Below are 14,693 nucleotides of genomic sequence, written 5' to 3' on the forward strand. Positions count from 1 at the left end.
TTATGCAAACTTCTTATGCCTCCACCAGCTTTAGTGTTTTAATTACCTTTTTTTCACAGTAGACATGGTAAAACAGTAAATAGTAGGACAGATAAGTGTCGGCAATGACATTATTTAGAGTTCTGTGCCTATTTTGTGAATATTCGTATTAATCCAGGTCATTGAATCGATCGCAACTGGACTGTTCAGATTGTCTTAGAAGACGTTTTGCCTCTCATCCAAACAGGCTTCATCAGTTCATGCTCACAGACTTAGTCTGAGGGCATGGTGCAAGATCCAAAGTATTTGACTCTTGTTGAAGTAAGTGCACCTCTGACAAATTAGCAACCAATGTCTTGTGTCTTTTTCATTATTGTTATAGAAATAAATGTTGAGTTTACTGTAATTTAGAGTCAGTGTTTAGAAAAGAGTTAAGATGTATTTACCACTGACAACAAAATGATTGTGTAAATAGTGAACATGTCCAAATGGTGTTCAAAGTATGAATATTTAGTGTGATCACCATTGTTTTTCATCACGGCCTGAAATGGCCCCTTTAATGCTGACAACATTGGCCCTTGTTATGTAGTTCTGAAACTAAAAATGGTGTCTCCGGGTAAATTGAATTGGCGTTTGCCTTTTAAAAAGAAAAACTAACTTTTAGATAAGACATATTGTATCAAAAATACAGTGGAATGTATTGCTAACAAATACAGTAGTTTTATGAAATAATGAAATAGTTAGACTCATTCTGCTTCAGTATGGTGCAGACAGGCACTAATATGCTCAAATCGCTTCACCAAGTTGGCAACACAATTGGTCATGTTTTTGATGATTTACTTCTTTAATTCAATTAATATCATCCACTTCTTCTTCTCAGCACTTTCCTTCAAACTCACTTTCTTCCTTCCCATGGGTGGAAAAACAATGTCGGTCTATAGCTATGAGCTAATGCTAGCGAGTAAGATCCGATGTTTTGGTCGGATCTTACAGGGTTCACTGTGACATTGTTTCTGCTTATATTGAAATAAATACGCAGATGGGGTAGTTTTATGGTCTTGCTAATAATTCTAATGCTGGCCCAATACTTTTGTAAGGATTGTGCAAGCGATTCGGGCCTTCTGCTATTTCCTAAAAGTTGTGGATTACTGACTTGCACGTTTTCCACCAACATCTGACCACGCAGCATTTTTGCCCTCGCCGGCCTTTTTGGCTTTTTCCACCTCTCTCCAGTCGTCAGCTGGAAGTACACTCAGCAGTGTCATGAAAGATGCAGACTGAGAGGGTCTGCAAGGCGAACAGATGGGCCAAAGCTGAGATTTTCCTATAAGAATTTCACTTTCAAACTATTGGCCAGAGATGGCTGATGATTTATTTAGTTTGGGCGCAGCGCTGGGAGCGTGCCATGTGTGCTGCCGAGACCGGATACATCGGACCCACTTCGTGCCAGTTAGACGGCACAGGGTTTTATGAGAGGAAGCTGTGTTGACGTGAAAGATCTCGAAGCACCTGTGACCAAAAATACAAAATCCAAGCATCTTTGTGTAATGGTCCTCTGAATGTATTATTATTATTTAGTATTTATTTTTTATTTTTTTGATGTGTCCTGTCCAGTAACTCAGGGAAATCATATTGTTCTCCTCAGAGCCCATATTTGCTCTACAGGTTTACATTACAAAAGAGAAATGTGGGATATTTCTTTTGGTGCCCTATTTGTATTTGACTTGATTACATTTTTGGATATATTTAATGTTTGGCGCAGCCAGACTGACGCAACAGGGATTAGAAAGAAGAAGAAAAAAAGAAAGTAGAGGGGGAAATTGCATGGACAAGAGAGAGAGGGAGACAACAACAAATATGATATATACAAATATGATACCAAAAAGTATAAAGAAGAACCAGTAAGGGAAGTAGATAGTAATTACACAGAAATGACTATTAACATTATTGCACTACAAACAGTAACAATACCAATAGAAATAACAATATTTAGAAGGAATAATAATAATGATCTCTTTTATCAAAATGACCGTTGCTTCAAATGCAACTAGGGACAGCGTGGCGAAGTTGGTAGAGTGGCCGTGCCAGCAATCGGACGGTTGCTGGTTACTGGGGTTCAATCCCCACCTTCTACCATCCTAGTCACGTCCGTTGTGTCCTTGGGCAAGACACTTCACCCTTGCTCCTGATGGCTGCTGGTTAGCGCCTTGCATGGCAGCTCCCACCATCAGTGTGTGAATGTGTGTATGAATGGGTGAATGTGGAAATAGTGTCAAAGCGCTTTGAGTACCTTGAAGGTAGAAAAGCGCTATACAAGTATAACCCATTTATCATTTATCATTTAACTATACATAAATGTAATAAATAGTTGAAATACAAAAGAAGGCAGATAAAGAGAGAGGGAAAAGAAAGAAAACTTTTACATTGTTATGGTAAAATAGGTCAAGCTGAGCAGTGTGCCTCGTTTCAACCAACTTTCCCGGTGATATATATATTTATTAAGTGTTTCATCGTGATAAATTGTATTGTTTATAGTCAACTCAGAATGAATTGCAGATAAGTATAATTTTTCATTATTAATAAGTGTAACCCAGACAGATCATTTTCAGGAGGGGTGGCTTTATATTGCTGCATGACAATGTTTTAACCTTCTCTATTAATTAAATAAATGTAATATTCAGCCTGCTAATCATTCTGTAACTGAGGACTCGACCAGAAGATGTTATAAAATAATTTACACAATATTATAGCCAGTCAGAAAAATCCCCCCTCCCGCCCTCATATTCCTCAACTGATGTAGTAGCATTTCTTAAGTTGCAAGTATCAGGGAATAACATTAAAAGACATCTCTGACAAAGCATGATGGTAATGTAAGACATTTTTATTTTGTTAATGTCAGGTTTTCCCCTAAATTGCCAAAATACCTGTGGCGGTGGGGGCGTGGTTAGGGGCGTGGTCGATATGACGTCATCGGATGATTTGCTATGATGCATATATTCTTTAAAAAGGGATTTAAAACAAATATGTTAAGTAAATTTTGATTACATAATATTGTTTTGTTCTATTATTAAATTGTTGCTGCCTTTTAAACAATGTACTTTGTTGAGATTTATTTTTATTTTTTTTAAGATTTCTCCAATCCTTTTAGTCACTTTATCTGTAATAAAAATGATTGGCAACAAATCTAGCATCTATTTCAGGTGTTTTTGCAGACTGTACTCGTGTTTAGAGACTCTGTTTAGACACTTCTGTTGCGCCATGTCCGTGACGCAAAGCCCACTTGCTTCGCGTTGCTGGGAGCCTTTCTCTCAATAAAAGCCGCCAGTGTCATCTTAAATTGTGAAGATCTCTTTCTGCAGGTATATCTCGAATATATTAAAGTACGTCCGCAGCCCGGACACTCTCCAAACAACCCCGTGCGTATGTCTGGTGTTAATGTGTATGTTAGTGTGTTATGATGGTCATTTTTCCCATGGTCTCTGAACACACCGCGTCCGCGGAGAATAAACAAGTGTTGTTTGTCTTGAAGTGATGCACGGAGGCAGACGTGTGTGCCGTGAGGAAATACTTGCTGGAATTGGGCCCGTTGTTAGCATAAAATTGGACATAAAAGTTAAAAAGAGCGTCAGACTTTGTTTGTTTTCTCCCGGACGCTACAATACATTATATTACTTTGGTTTACTAGGTGTTGCAGCTAATATGAAGCCTGTACATTAAGGAGAAACCCTAAACGTAGTTAAACCGGATGTATAGCATACATACTTGCCAACCTTGAGACCTCCGAATTTGGGAGATTGGGGGGGTTGGGGTACGGGGGTTTGGTGGTAGCGGGGGTGTATAATGTAGCCCGGAAGAGTTAGGGCTACGAGGGATTCTGGGTATTTGTTCTGTTGTGTTTATGTTGTGTTACGGTGCGGATGTTCTCCTGAAATGTGTTTGTCATTCTTGTTTGGTTTGGGTTCACAGTGTGGCGCATATTTGTAACAGTGATAAAGTTGTTTATACGGCTCCCCTCAGTGTGACCTGTATGGTTGTTGATCAAGTATGTCTTGCAGTCAGTGTGTCTGCAGAAGCCGCATACAACTTGTGACTGTTTGTATGGTGAAAAAGCGGTTGCGGCGACAGGTTGGAGAGGACGCTAAAGGCAGTGCCATCACGGCACCCCCCTAATATTGTTGTCCGGGTGAAAATCGGGAGAAATTCGGGAGAATGGTTGCCCCGGGAGATTTTCGGGAGGTGCACTGAAATTCGGGAGTCTCCCAGAAAAATCGGGAGGGTTGGCAAGTATGATAGCGTAGCACTTTTATTTTGAAGCCGGAAAGTGTGTGATTGATTTGAGAAAGGGTGTTGACATGTTTTAATGTCAGACCAACTGTTTGCAATAATAATTTTTTAAAAAGTCTCCTTTCGACTTCCTGCCGACATTCTTTCATTTCTGTTGAGCTTTTATGTCATCTTACTTACTAAATCAGTCACACTAACAATCTAAATGTTATCTTATCACTGAACCTTAACCGCAATCTGAACATGGAGGTGAAGCACCACCCACCTGAACTACGCACGCAGCAGGCGTTTGCTGCAGGGATGTCACCTCTTCTCACAGCGAAAAATAGTCCTTTCTTGTCGGGAGAACAACTTGCCATGGCTTTGAACCTGATATTTCCATAAGGTAGACTTTCCTTTGTCCATTACTGCTCGCTAGTGGCTCATCAGTAGCAAGTGAACTGCAGCCAAGTTCCCTCTGCTACGGCACGGCACGAGGGTCAAAAGGGAAGTGTTCGCGTTAATCGCCTGTTAAAAAAATGTGTGCCGTTATTGAAATGTATAGTTAACGCGTTATTATCGCGTTAACTTTGACAGCCCTAATATTTATACATAGTTCTCTGAAATAAAATGATCTTAAAGCCGGCTGGCAGATAGAAGGATCGTATCCTTACATGCTCCCATGTATGCATGAGAAGCAATATTGTCTGCGCTTGTCATAATTAAGGCTTCTCATTAAGCTAGTTAGGAAATTGTAAAATGCCAAGTCTTCTTGCTGTTTCCTCTGTGATAATTACATGCAAGTGCAAAGCAAAGAGAGGAGAAGGCCATAAAAAGGCCCCCCTTTGGAGGCAGCCTTTGCTGTTCCCAGGTGCAGCCCCCCTATACTGTCCTAACATAGTCTGGGAACCTGATCTTTATCTGGTTGCAGGTGATTAATGCATGGGAGAAGACCACCCCCACAGTACACAGTACACTGCAGCGCCTTCACAAACTGTTTAGTGACAGTGTAATCATGCTGTAACCTTATACCTTATGTACTGTACATACATCATCTTTTGTTCCCATTTTTTCCAGAAAATACATGAATTTGCATTAATCCATTGCAATGTCAAGCTGCTGCATAAAAACTTGTATTAACTGTATGCGGAAATTTGTAAATACTCACTAAATGCCCATACAAGAATGCAAAATTGTGTTAAACAGTGATAGTGCAGTAATACCCCAATGTATGCGCTTAATTCCTATATGTTGAATACAAAACATTATGGCTGTTAGCAAAAATTAGCCACACCATTTTATAAGCCGCAGGCTTCAAAGCGTGGGAAAAAAGTAGCGGTTTAAAGTCCGGAAAAAATGGTAATTACGAATGTTTCCAGTTTTTTTTCAGATGTAAACATGGCGGGTTTACGCCAATGCAAAAACGTATACCTAATAAAGTGTCTGAAGATTTCCATAGGAGTACAACTTTCCTCTGAGGTTCTTCCATCAGTAAATTGTGTGCTGTGTGTGCGGCCATGACTACATGTGGGGATTGTTAATGGGAGCTGCTCAGCATCCTCTGCCTTTGGCATTTTCCTTTAGCGTAACTAGTCTCTCTCGGTCACACACACACACGAACATATGGTCATGCATATTGACAAACAGACTGTAGTGCCCCCCTACCTGCCAATGCCGCCAAACACGTTGGCAGAAGAACACACAAAGTGCTGTGCTAAAAGTTTCCTTTGTGGTTTCTCAATGGAGCTCCCCCGCTACGCACATTTATTGATTGTGTAAACACACACTGAAGTAACCGTTTGCATGTTTCCCCCCCCCCCCCCTCCTGCTTCCATTCACGTCATTGTTCATAAAAACCAAATGTGTGTTGTTGGGGTTTTTTTTTAAATTAGGAAGCACAATTGAGGGTTGAGATAAGAGAAGCTGATTGTTCTGTCAAGTCTGCTATCAGATGTGAAGCCCTGACCCTGAATAAGCTCATTTTCCCGGCAGGGTGATCTCTTCCCAGCCTCAAAACGTTTGTGATAGTGTCTTACTTTAAGTCCTTGTGGAAAATGGACTCATGACCCTGCCTTGGCATTTGCTGAAACCCTTCATCTCTGTATGGGACTCTGTCTTCCTCTCCAGTCCCCCCGCTTCTGTGGCCTTATCTCTAAATGCAAATGGCTGGAACCCGCCAGTGCAAATACAGCCCACAATGCACTCGTGCATATCTTGTGGCTGATTAAAACGGCGTACACACCATAAAGGAGTTCGGAGACAAAAGACTAAAAGGCGGGGGAGATGGGAGAGAAGACGACTCATTTTCTTTAGACAGTATCCTGGTTTCTGAAGGATGCCTTCAAACCATCTACTCCCATGCATTATTCAAATTCTCAAATGCTGTTTTCTTGTACCCACACTAAGAACATTCTGCAAGCTTACACTGTTTTTGTCCCCTCCTTGCAGAAACTGGTGTCCTCACACAGTTACCAGGACAGTGACTTGCCAGGTGCAGAATGGGACAGTCGTGCAGCGGGTCTACCAGACGTGCCGCTGGCCACAGGGATGTACGGGAGGCAGGTGAGGAGAAGGAAATACACCGTACCTCGAGTCGACTCCAACATAACTCACCTAACAAATAGTAAAAGTAGTTTTTTGTCCTGATTTACATAAGGTTTGCGTGTACAAAAACACGTGCAAACTTGATAGCACACGCAAAGCTGATCGACAAAGCGTGTGCAAAGTGGATTGCGTCTGTAGAATGAGCAGAATAAGGCGTGCAATCTATTTAGCATTTCTGTCTTCATTAATATGCTAAATATATGCTGATCATCAAAACACCCACAATGCTGGGAGGAGATCGATGCAAATGTAATCATGTAGCACGTGCAATGTGATTTAGCAACACTCATCACCGTTTTGCGTGCACTATTTTGCGTTTTATGTAGCACGTGTCAAATGGATGTGCAAACTGACAGTTCCACACATGGCTGAACAGAGAGACGATGACCAGACAATAATCCTCCGCCCTGCCACGTGTGTGTGTCAACAATTTGGATAGTATAAATAAAAAATATATGAATTGTCTATTCAGGAACATCCTTTCATAATTTTATAACTGTTCCATGACCTAAAGGCCTACTGAAAAGAAATGTTCTTATTTAAACGGGGATTGCAGGTCCATTCTGTGTGTCATACTTGATCATTTCGCGATATAGCCATATTTTTGCTGAAAGGATTTAGTAGAGAACATCGATGATAAAGTTCGCAACTTTTGGTCGCTGATAAAAAAGCCTTGCCTGTACCGGAAGTAGCGTGACATCACAGGTTGTGGAGCGCCTCACATTTGCACATTGTTTACAATCATGGCCACCAGCAGCGAGAGCGATTCGGACCGAGAAAGCGACGATTACCCCATTAATTTGAGCGAGGATGAAAGATTCGTGGATGAGGAAAGTGAGAGTGAAGGATTAGAGGGCAGTGCAAGCGATTCAGATAGGGAAGATGCTGTGAGAGGCGGGTGGGACCTGATATTCAGCTGGGAATGACTAAAACAGTAAATAAACACAAGAAATATATATACTCTATTAGCCACAACACAACCAGGCTTATATTTAATATGCCACAAATTAATCCGCATAACAAACACCTCCCCATTCCCGTCCATATAACCCACCAATACAACTCAAACACCCGCACAACACACTCAATCCCACAGCCCAAAGTACCGTTCACCTCCGTAAAGTTCATACAGCACATATATTTCCCCAAAGTTACGTACGTGACATGCACATAGCGGCACGCACGTACGGGCAAGCGATCAAATGTTTGGAAGCCGCAGCTGTGTACTCACGGTAGCGCGTCTGCTATCTAACTCAAAGTCCTCCTGGTTGTGTTGCTGCAGCCAGCCGCTAATACACCGATCCCACCTACAGCTTTCTTCTTTGCTGTCTTCATTGTTCATTAAACAAATTGCAAAAGATTCACCAACACAGATGTCCAGAATACTGTGGAATTTTGCGATGAAAACAGACGACTTAATAGCTGGCCACAATGGTGTCCCAATATGTCCGCACAATCCGTGACGTCACGCGCAAACGTCATCATACTGAAACGTTTTCAGCAGAATATTTTGCGGGAAATTTAAAATTGCACTTTACTAATCTAACCCGGCCGTATTGGCATGTGTTGCAATGTTAACATTTCATCATTGATATATAAACTATCAGACTGTGTGGGTAGTGGGTTTCATTAGGCCTTTAAGAGACTGATTAAAACAAATTAAAATTATGCGTTTTAGTGTCCTTGAGTATTTCCTAATGACGTTTGTTTTTTTCTAATATAATATACAGTACAGGCCAAAAGTTTGGACACACCTTCTCATTCAATGCGTTTTCTTTATTTTCATGACTATTTTTTTAATTTTTTTATTTTTTTTAATTTTAAACAACATAAAAAAAGACACAAGATACACTTACCATTAGTGCATCAACCCAAGAAAACCCTCCCTCCCCCATTCACACTCATTTACACAAAAGGGGCTGTCTCTTTCTGTTATTAAAAAAAAAAAAATCTTCTGGTTCCTACAACATAGAATAATACAGTATGCAAGGGATACAGTCTTTAGAGCAGTGGTCCCCAACCTTTTTGTAGCTGGGGACCGGTCAACGCTTGAAAATTTGTCCCACGGACAAGGTGGGGGGGGGATTTATTTTTTTTATTTTTTTTTTCATAAAGAAATACAATCATGTGTGCTTACGGACAGTATCCCTGCAGACTGTATTGATATATAATGTATATATTGTGTTTTTTATGTTGATTTAACTAAAAAAAAAAAAAAAATTATTTCTTGCGCGGCCCTGTACCAATCGGTCCGCGGACCGGTACCGGGCCGCGGACCGGTACCGGGCCGCGGCCCGGTGGTTGGGGACCACTGCTTTAGAGCACACATGATTGTGTGTGGTGCTGGTCCACTAACATTTTCATTAATTACTATTTTTTATGTAATTGTTTTTATATTGCTTTACTTTCAAACAAAACAAACAAAGGACCCTAACTTCACCAGACCGGGTTATCAATGAAATCAGATTGTTCAAAAGGGTTCTTAAAACCAGGTCCAGTTCAGATAACGTTCAGATCGGGCTCATGACTATTTACATTGTAGATTGTCACTGAAGGCATCAAAACTTTGAATGAACTCATGTGGAGTTATGTACTTATGTAAAATAACTGAGAACATGATTTATATATATTTATTTTGTTGACCACTGACCGAAGAAATAATAAACTAAACTAATATTCTAGTTTCTTCAAAATAGTCCCGCTTTGCTCTGATTACTGCTTTGCACACTCCTGGCATTCTCTTGATGAGCTTCAAGAGGTAGTCACCTGAAATGGTTTTCACTACACAGGTGTGCTTGAAGCTCATCGAGAGAATGCCAAGAGTGTGCAAAGCAGTAATCAGAGCAAAGGGTGGCTATTTTGAAGAAACTAGAACATAAAACATGTTTTCAGTTATTTCACCTTTTTTTAAATACATAACTCCACATGTGTTCATTCATAGTTTTTGATGCCTTCAGTGACAATCTACAATGTAAATAGTCATGAAAATAAAGAAAACGCGTTGAATGAGGAGAAGGTGTGTCCAAACTTGTGGCCTGTACTGTATATTATCAAAATATTTCTTATATCAATACAACTTCTTGAAATATACATTTTTTTGCGTTTTTAGCGGAGTAAGTGCACCCTCCCTCCCGTGCACCTTCAGTGGTCAAATAAAAAGTGGTTTCATTGTAAATGCACTGCAGGACTGCTTCTAAAATGCCCATAAAAAGTGGTAGATGCCTGCTGCTTGTTTGAAAAGATAGCAAAACGCCACAAGAGTCACCACAGAGACACTCACATTTACTGCACATTCATGTTATCATGAATGTAAATGTGAGTGTCTCTGCGGTGATGCCCTGTATAGTACACGCAAAATCCTCATTTAAATAAGGCGGTCTGCACCACTTTTCAATTGCACACACAGTCTTAGTCTATCACATTATTCCACTAATAGTAATGCTATTTTAGCACGTGGTATTTAGATCTTAGTAAATCAGGCCCTAAGCGTGTGTGTATGGGGCCTGGAATTTGGTGCTACGGCCTTGGTCACAACATTAGTTACACCTGCATGAATTCTTCTTTACATTTGATTTATTTAGGGTAAAAACATCCGACAGTTGTCAAGCTGATGCAAACTTTACAAACAAAATAAAACGTTGAAATGATGCCTAGTAAAAACAGTTTCAATCCAAATTGAGCATTATTGTCTTTATAAAGCCAGAATTATTGCTCTCGGATTGTGAATTTTTTTTTTTTAATATCTCGAAAATTCAAAAATGCTAAATGCAGGATTTTGCTTTGCAGTGAATCACAACTGTCAACCTTCCCGTTCGATAACACTCAGAAAACATCGGCGTGACGCATCCTGTAACCCGTAAAGTCAGGCGTAAAAAAAACAAACATATTCATTCCAAGCCTGGGCCCCTGGAGAGGGGGTCCAGACTGAGGCCAAGGAAAAAAACAAACCTCATAGCCATAGCACACATAAACATGTGTGTAAGAGGGAAACATAAAAAAACACAAAGGACATTAAATACATTAAAAGAGCAGAGCTGATGCAACCAGCTGCCACTCCAGCAGTGCCATGTCTACATACAGCTACAAAAGTAAACCAACAACAACAACAAAATAATTAACCAATAATATATATTGCGCATACACGATTGCACCATGCATAGACAAAGCAACCAAACAAAAACATAATTTCAACACCCATATACACTGTGGTGGCCTCTGCGGTATTCCACACCATCGTTTGCTGGGGTGGGGGGAGCATGGCCAGAGACAGGAGCAGACCCAACAAAGCAACCAAGAGAGCCGACTCCACCCTTGGCCGCCCACTAACTCTTGACTAGTGTCCAGTGTGGGAATCCCTTATTTTTTCTCTTTTTCTGGAAAGTTTCCCTTGTTTTTAAATGCAATACGTATGCAAAAAATAGACTAATAATTGGTTTCCTCCCATTTTTACTATACGATACACAATTTGCATGCACATTTGCAATAAATAAGCACAGGTCAGATCAGTGTTCTCTTTTGAAACTGTATGGTGATGAACTACTAAAGTATGTATCCGCTTGTTTTTCAGCTACAGGACCGTTGTCAGACCTTCCTATAAAATTGTATACCGCACTGTGACCTCACTGGAGTGGAAGTGCTGTCCAGGATTCAGCGGGACCGCCTGTGAAGAAGGTAAGTGCAGACAGAAGATGAACTCATTGGGACCATAGAGCAAATTAACTACATGGATTTAACCTTTACTAATCATCTTGTGGTGTGCATCGTTGATTAATGTTTTTGTGTAGGTTAGTTTTTATTTGGAACAGGGTAATACGAGTACATGAGATGACAGCTCAAACCTAACGTTATTCATTAACATCTCACACCTGCTTATTGGAGCAAAAAGCCATGTCCCCTTTTTAATTGTAATTTATTATGGACATAATCTGCCTAGATGAGTACATATGCAAGTACCTCGGTTTTTGTTAGTAATCCGTTACAAAAAGTGAGACAAAGACTGGCTCTTATGACAACCGGAGCAATTCTTCACATAAGAAATAATGTCACTGTATCATGATCTCTCACAACAGTTATTATCAGTTTATCAGTTTTATTTCTGGTCCAGCGCTCTTATTTTCATTTCTATTTCCTGTTTGCCTACCTTTTGCTGGTAATTATCCTGTCTGAGCGCTGATCAGAACACACCTGTTCCTGGTTGTCATTCAGGATGCTTTTTATACCAGCCCTGTCCTCTTGATGGGGCTGGATCATTGTGATGTTTGCTTTGCTTAGCACCTAAACATGCATAGCTTTCCCTATGCTTCGGGTGCACTTCCCTGCTGCACTATTTCTTTATTTTTGGTCATAATTGTATTTTGTTCTGCACTTCGCCTGCCGTCTCTGCCTCCTGGAGTTACGATCAACAACGCCACACCGAAACATAACATCAATCCATTTAATCCGTTCCAGACACCCGTAACTATGAACACAAAACACATTTTATAAACAATAATGATAGTTATACATGCAGAAAACAATGCACAATACATACAAATAGACAAATGAACATTTGACAGCACTTTTACATTTATTGAAGACTCTTGTTGGCAAAGACTGCGATGAGCGGGAATAGGAAAGAGCCACACAGACCTCACTTTTGTATTTTGCTTTAAATTCAACAGTGTTTGTCACCTTCTTTAGCCAAGTACTGTCACTTGCAACTTTCCTTGGCCCCATGGTGGTTTATTTTGCAGCCATATCCTATTAAAAAAAAAAGCATACCGACTTGTGGTGTGATAATAACTCTATAAGACGGAGTCACCAACACGTAAGATTCTTGGTTTGGACACTTGATTCTGCGGAATGATATGCAGTCAATTGGCCGCAATGTTTGGTCATTTTATCGCAAAGATGGTATCCGAAAACTAGGACAAACTTTTGGCAAAAAAGAAGAATCCTACCAAAAGTGGAGTACACATAAAAACCAAGGCAAAGGTTCTCAAAGGGGTGAGATGTCTCCTGGAAATGACCGGCTTAGTCCAAGTTGAAGGACCCAGCAGGTTGTCTTCTGTTTTGTGGGTTTATTTACAATCTGTGGTCAAGCTGAGTTAAGTTTGCTGTGGTCTTTGTGCATTTACGCACAGCATTAACATCGGGGTAAAGAAGGATGAGGTAAAGAAGAAATAGGAGGGGGGGCGGAAGTTAACAAACAAGCCAAACTGCTTTGTCACACTGCACACAACTACGATGCGTTCAAGGACCACTGGACAGAGTAAGATGCCATAACGCCCGCCAGAACTCTCACATCAACATGCAAAATAGTGGACTTTCTAACAGCACCTGTGTATTGTTTATTATAATAATAGGCTCCAGCACCCCCGCAACCCCAAAAGGGACAAGCGGTACAAAATGGATGGATGGATGGATAATTCTAAATAAAGGATAAATAACATCAATTTACATCATTAAACAACATATGTAAAAATATTTAAACTAAGAACAAAATGTGATTTAATCAACTTTTAATATTTTAGATGTGACTTTATGACCATGATACTTAATGTTATTATCACGGTATTAATAAATCATTCAGTCTTGTCACAGTCAGAATAGGACTCTTGCGATAACTAATCAGTGTGTTAATTAATTTTTTACATTGAGTTTGAATTTGTACTGTGAGTTGAAGTTAGGGTTGCATGATACTTTTTTCCAAGCCGAAACCAATAACTTCCTGCTTATCAAGACCGATACCAATAACGATCATTTATTTATATCTGTTATTTTATTAACGTAGATTTGAGAGTAGTTTGTGCACACCTGGAAGTAAGAAAGGTTAAAAAAAATGGTAGATATGATTAACTGTATGTGTAGATTTGTCCTACCAAATATAAAATCACTATTATGGTAGAGCAGGGGTGTCAAACGTACGGCCCGCGAACAGGTTTTATCCGGCCCGTGGGATGAGTTTGCTAAGTATAAAAATGAGCCAAAATTTTTGAAAGAAACTGTTGTTCTACATGTGTCCACTAGATGTCGCAATAGCAATTCTTTATATCTTTGTAGATGGTGCTACATATGTAAAAAAGATAAACCACATGATGTTAGTGCACCAGTCGAGGAAAATGAGCAAACTACATAAATAACATCCTATAATTATTATTTTTTTATCTTGATAGATTGAAAATTAACACCAATGAGTTGACTGATGATCATTATCACATAATTTAATCAGAAAGTATAAATAACGACAAATAAAGATATAATACTATTAACCACAACATGTAAGTGTAAAAAAAACAACCAACAACATTATGATTTGTACATTTTCAGAATGTGCTTGTTCTATTTTTAAACAAAGAAAACAATCTGAAGTCGTCTTTATTTTTAAGTTATCATGCCGGGATTTTACCATTGCGGCCCACTTGGATGTAGATTTTTCTCCATGTGGCCCCCAACCTAAAATTAGTTTGACACCCCTGCGGTAGAACTAACATGACATCCATAAATCAGTGAAGCTTATGTCCTGTTAAGGGTTGGACATCGTTTACATTTCAACAGATTTCAGTATCAAACCAGTACTGTAAAAACGGAGACAATGCTGAAACGGTATTGAAAAATTTAAAAAATGCTCAATATTTGTAAAAACAACCCAATGCTTTTTCATTTTTATGTGATTTTGTGACATTCAAGTTGAACAGACGAGTAATTTAAATACTTCAGTGGTATAAAGCAAATGATAACTGGTCGATACATTAAAAAATAACAAATACAATTCACAACAAAATGTCCAAATAATTGCAGCAATACAGAACTTTGAGAAAAAAACGACGAAGGTGGGAATTGAACCCCAGTAACCAGCAACACTCCGA

At 39.6% G+C, this 14,693-nt stretch overlaps 1 protein-coding gene across 3 annotated transcripts in view; it reads left to right on the top strand.

The window, feature by feature from the left end:
- emid1 (EMI domain containing 1) overlaps positions 1 to 14,693 on the top strand; it is a 208,621-nt gene that overhangs the window by 17,252 nt on the left and 176,676 nt on the right. For all 3 annotated transcript variants that reach the window (XM_062051352.1, XM_062051354.1, XM_062051353.1), the window contains exons 2-3: positions 6,691 to 6,804; positions 11,414 to 11,517. In XM_062051352.1, coding sequence (XP_061907336.1) covers positions 6,691 to 6,804; positions 11,414 to 11,517 — 218 coding nt within the window. The remainder of the gene's footprint in view (positions 1 to 6,690; positions 6,805 to 11,413; positions 11,518 to 14,693) is intronic.

The sequence above is a fragment of the Entelurus aequoreus genome, linkage group LG06, assembly GCF_033978785.1.
Source record: "Entelurus aequoreus isolate RoL-2023_Sb linkage group LG06, RoL_Eaeq_v1.1, whole genome shotgun sequence".
Classification (NCBI taxonomy): domain Eukaryota; kingdom Metazoa; phylum Chordata; class Actinopteri; order Syngnathiformes; family Syngnathidae; genus Entelurus; species Entelurus aequoreus.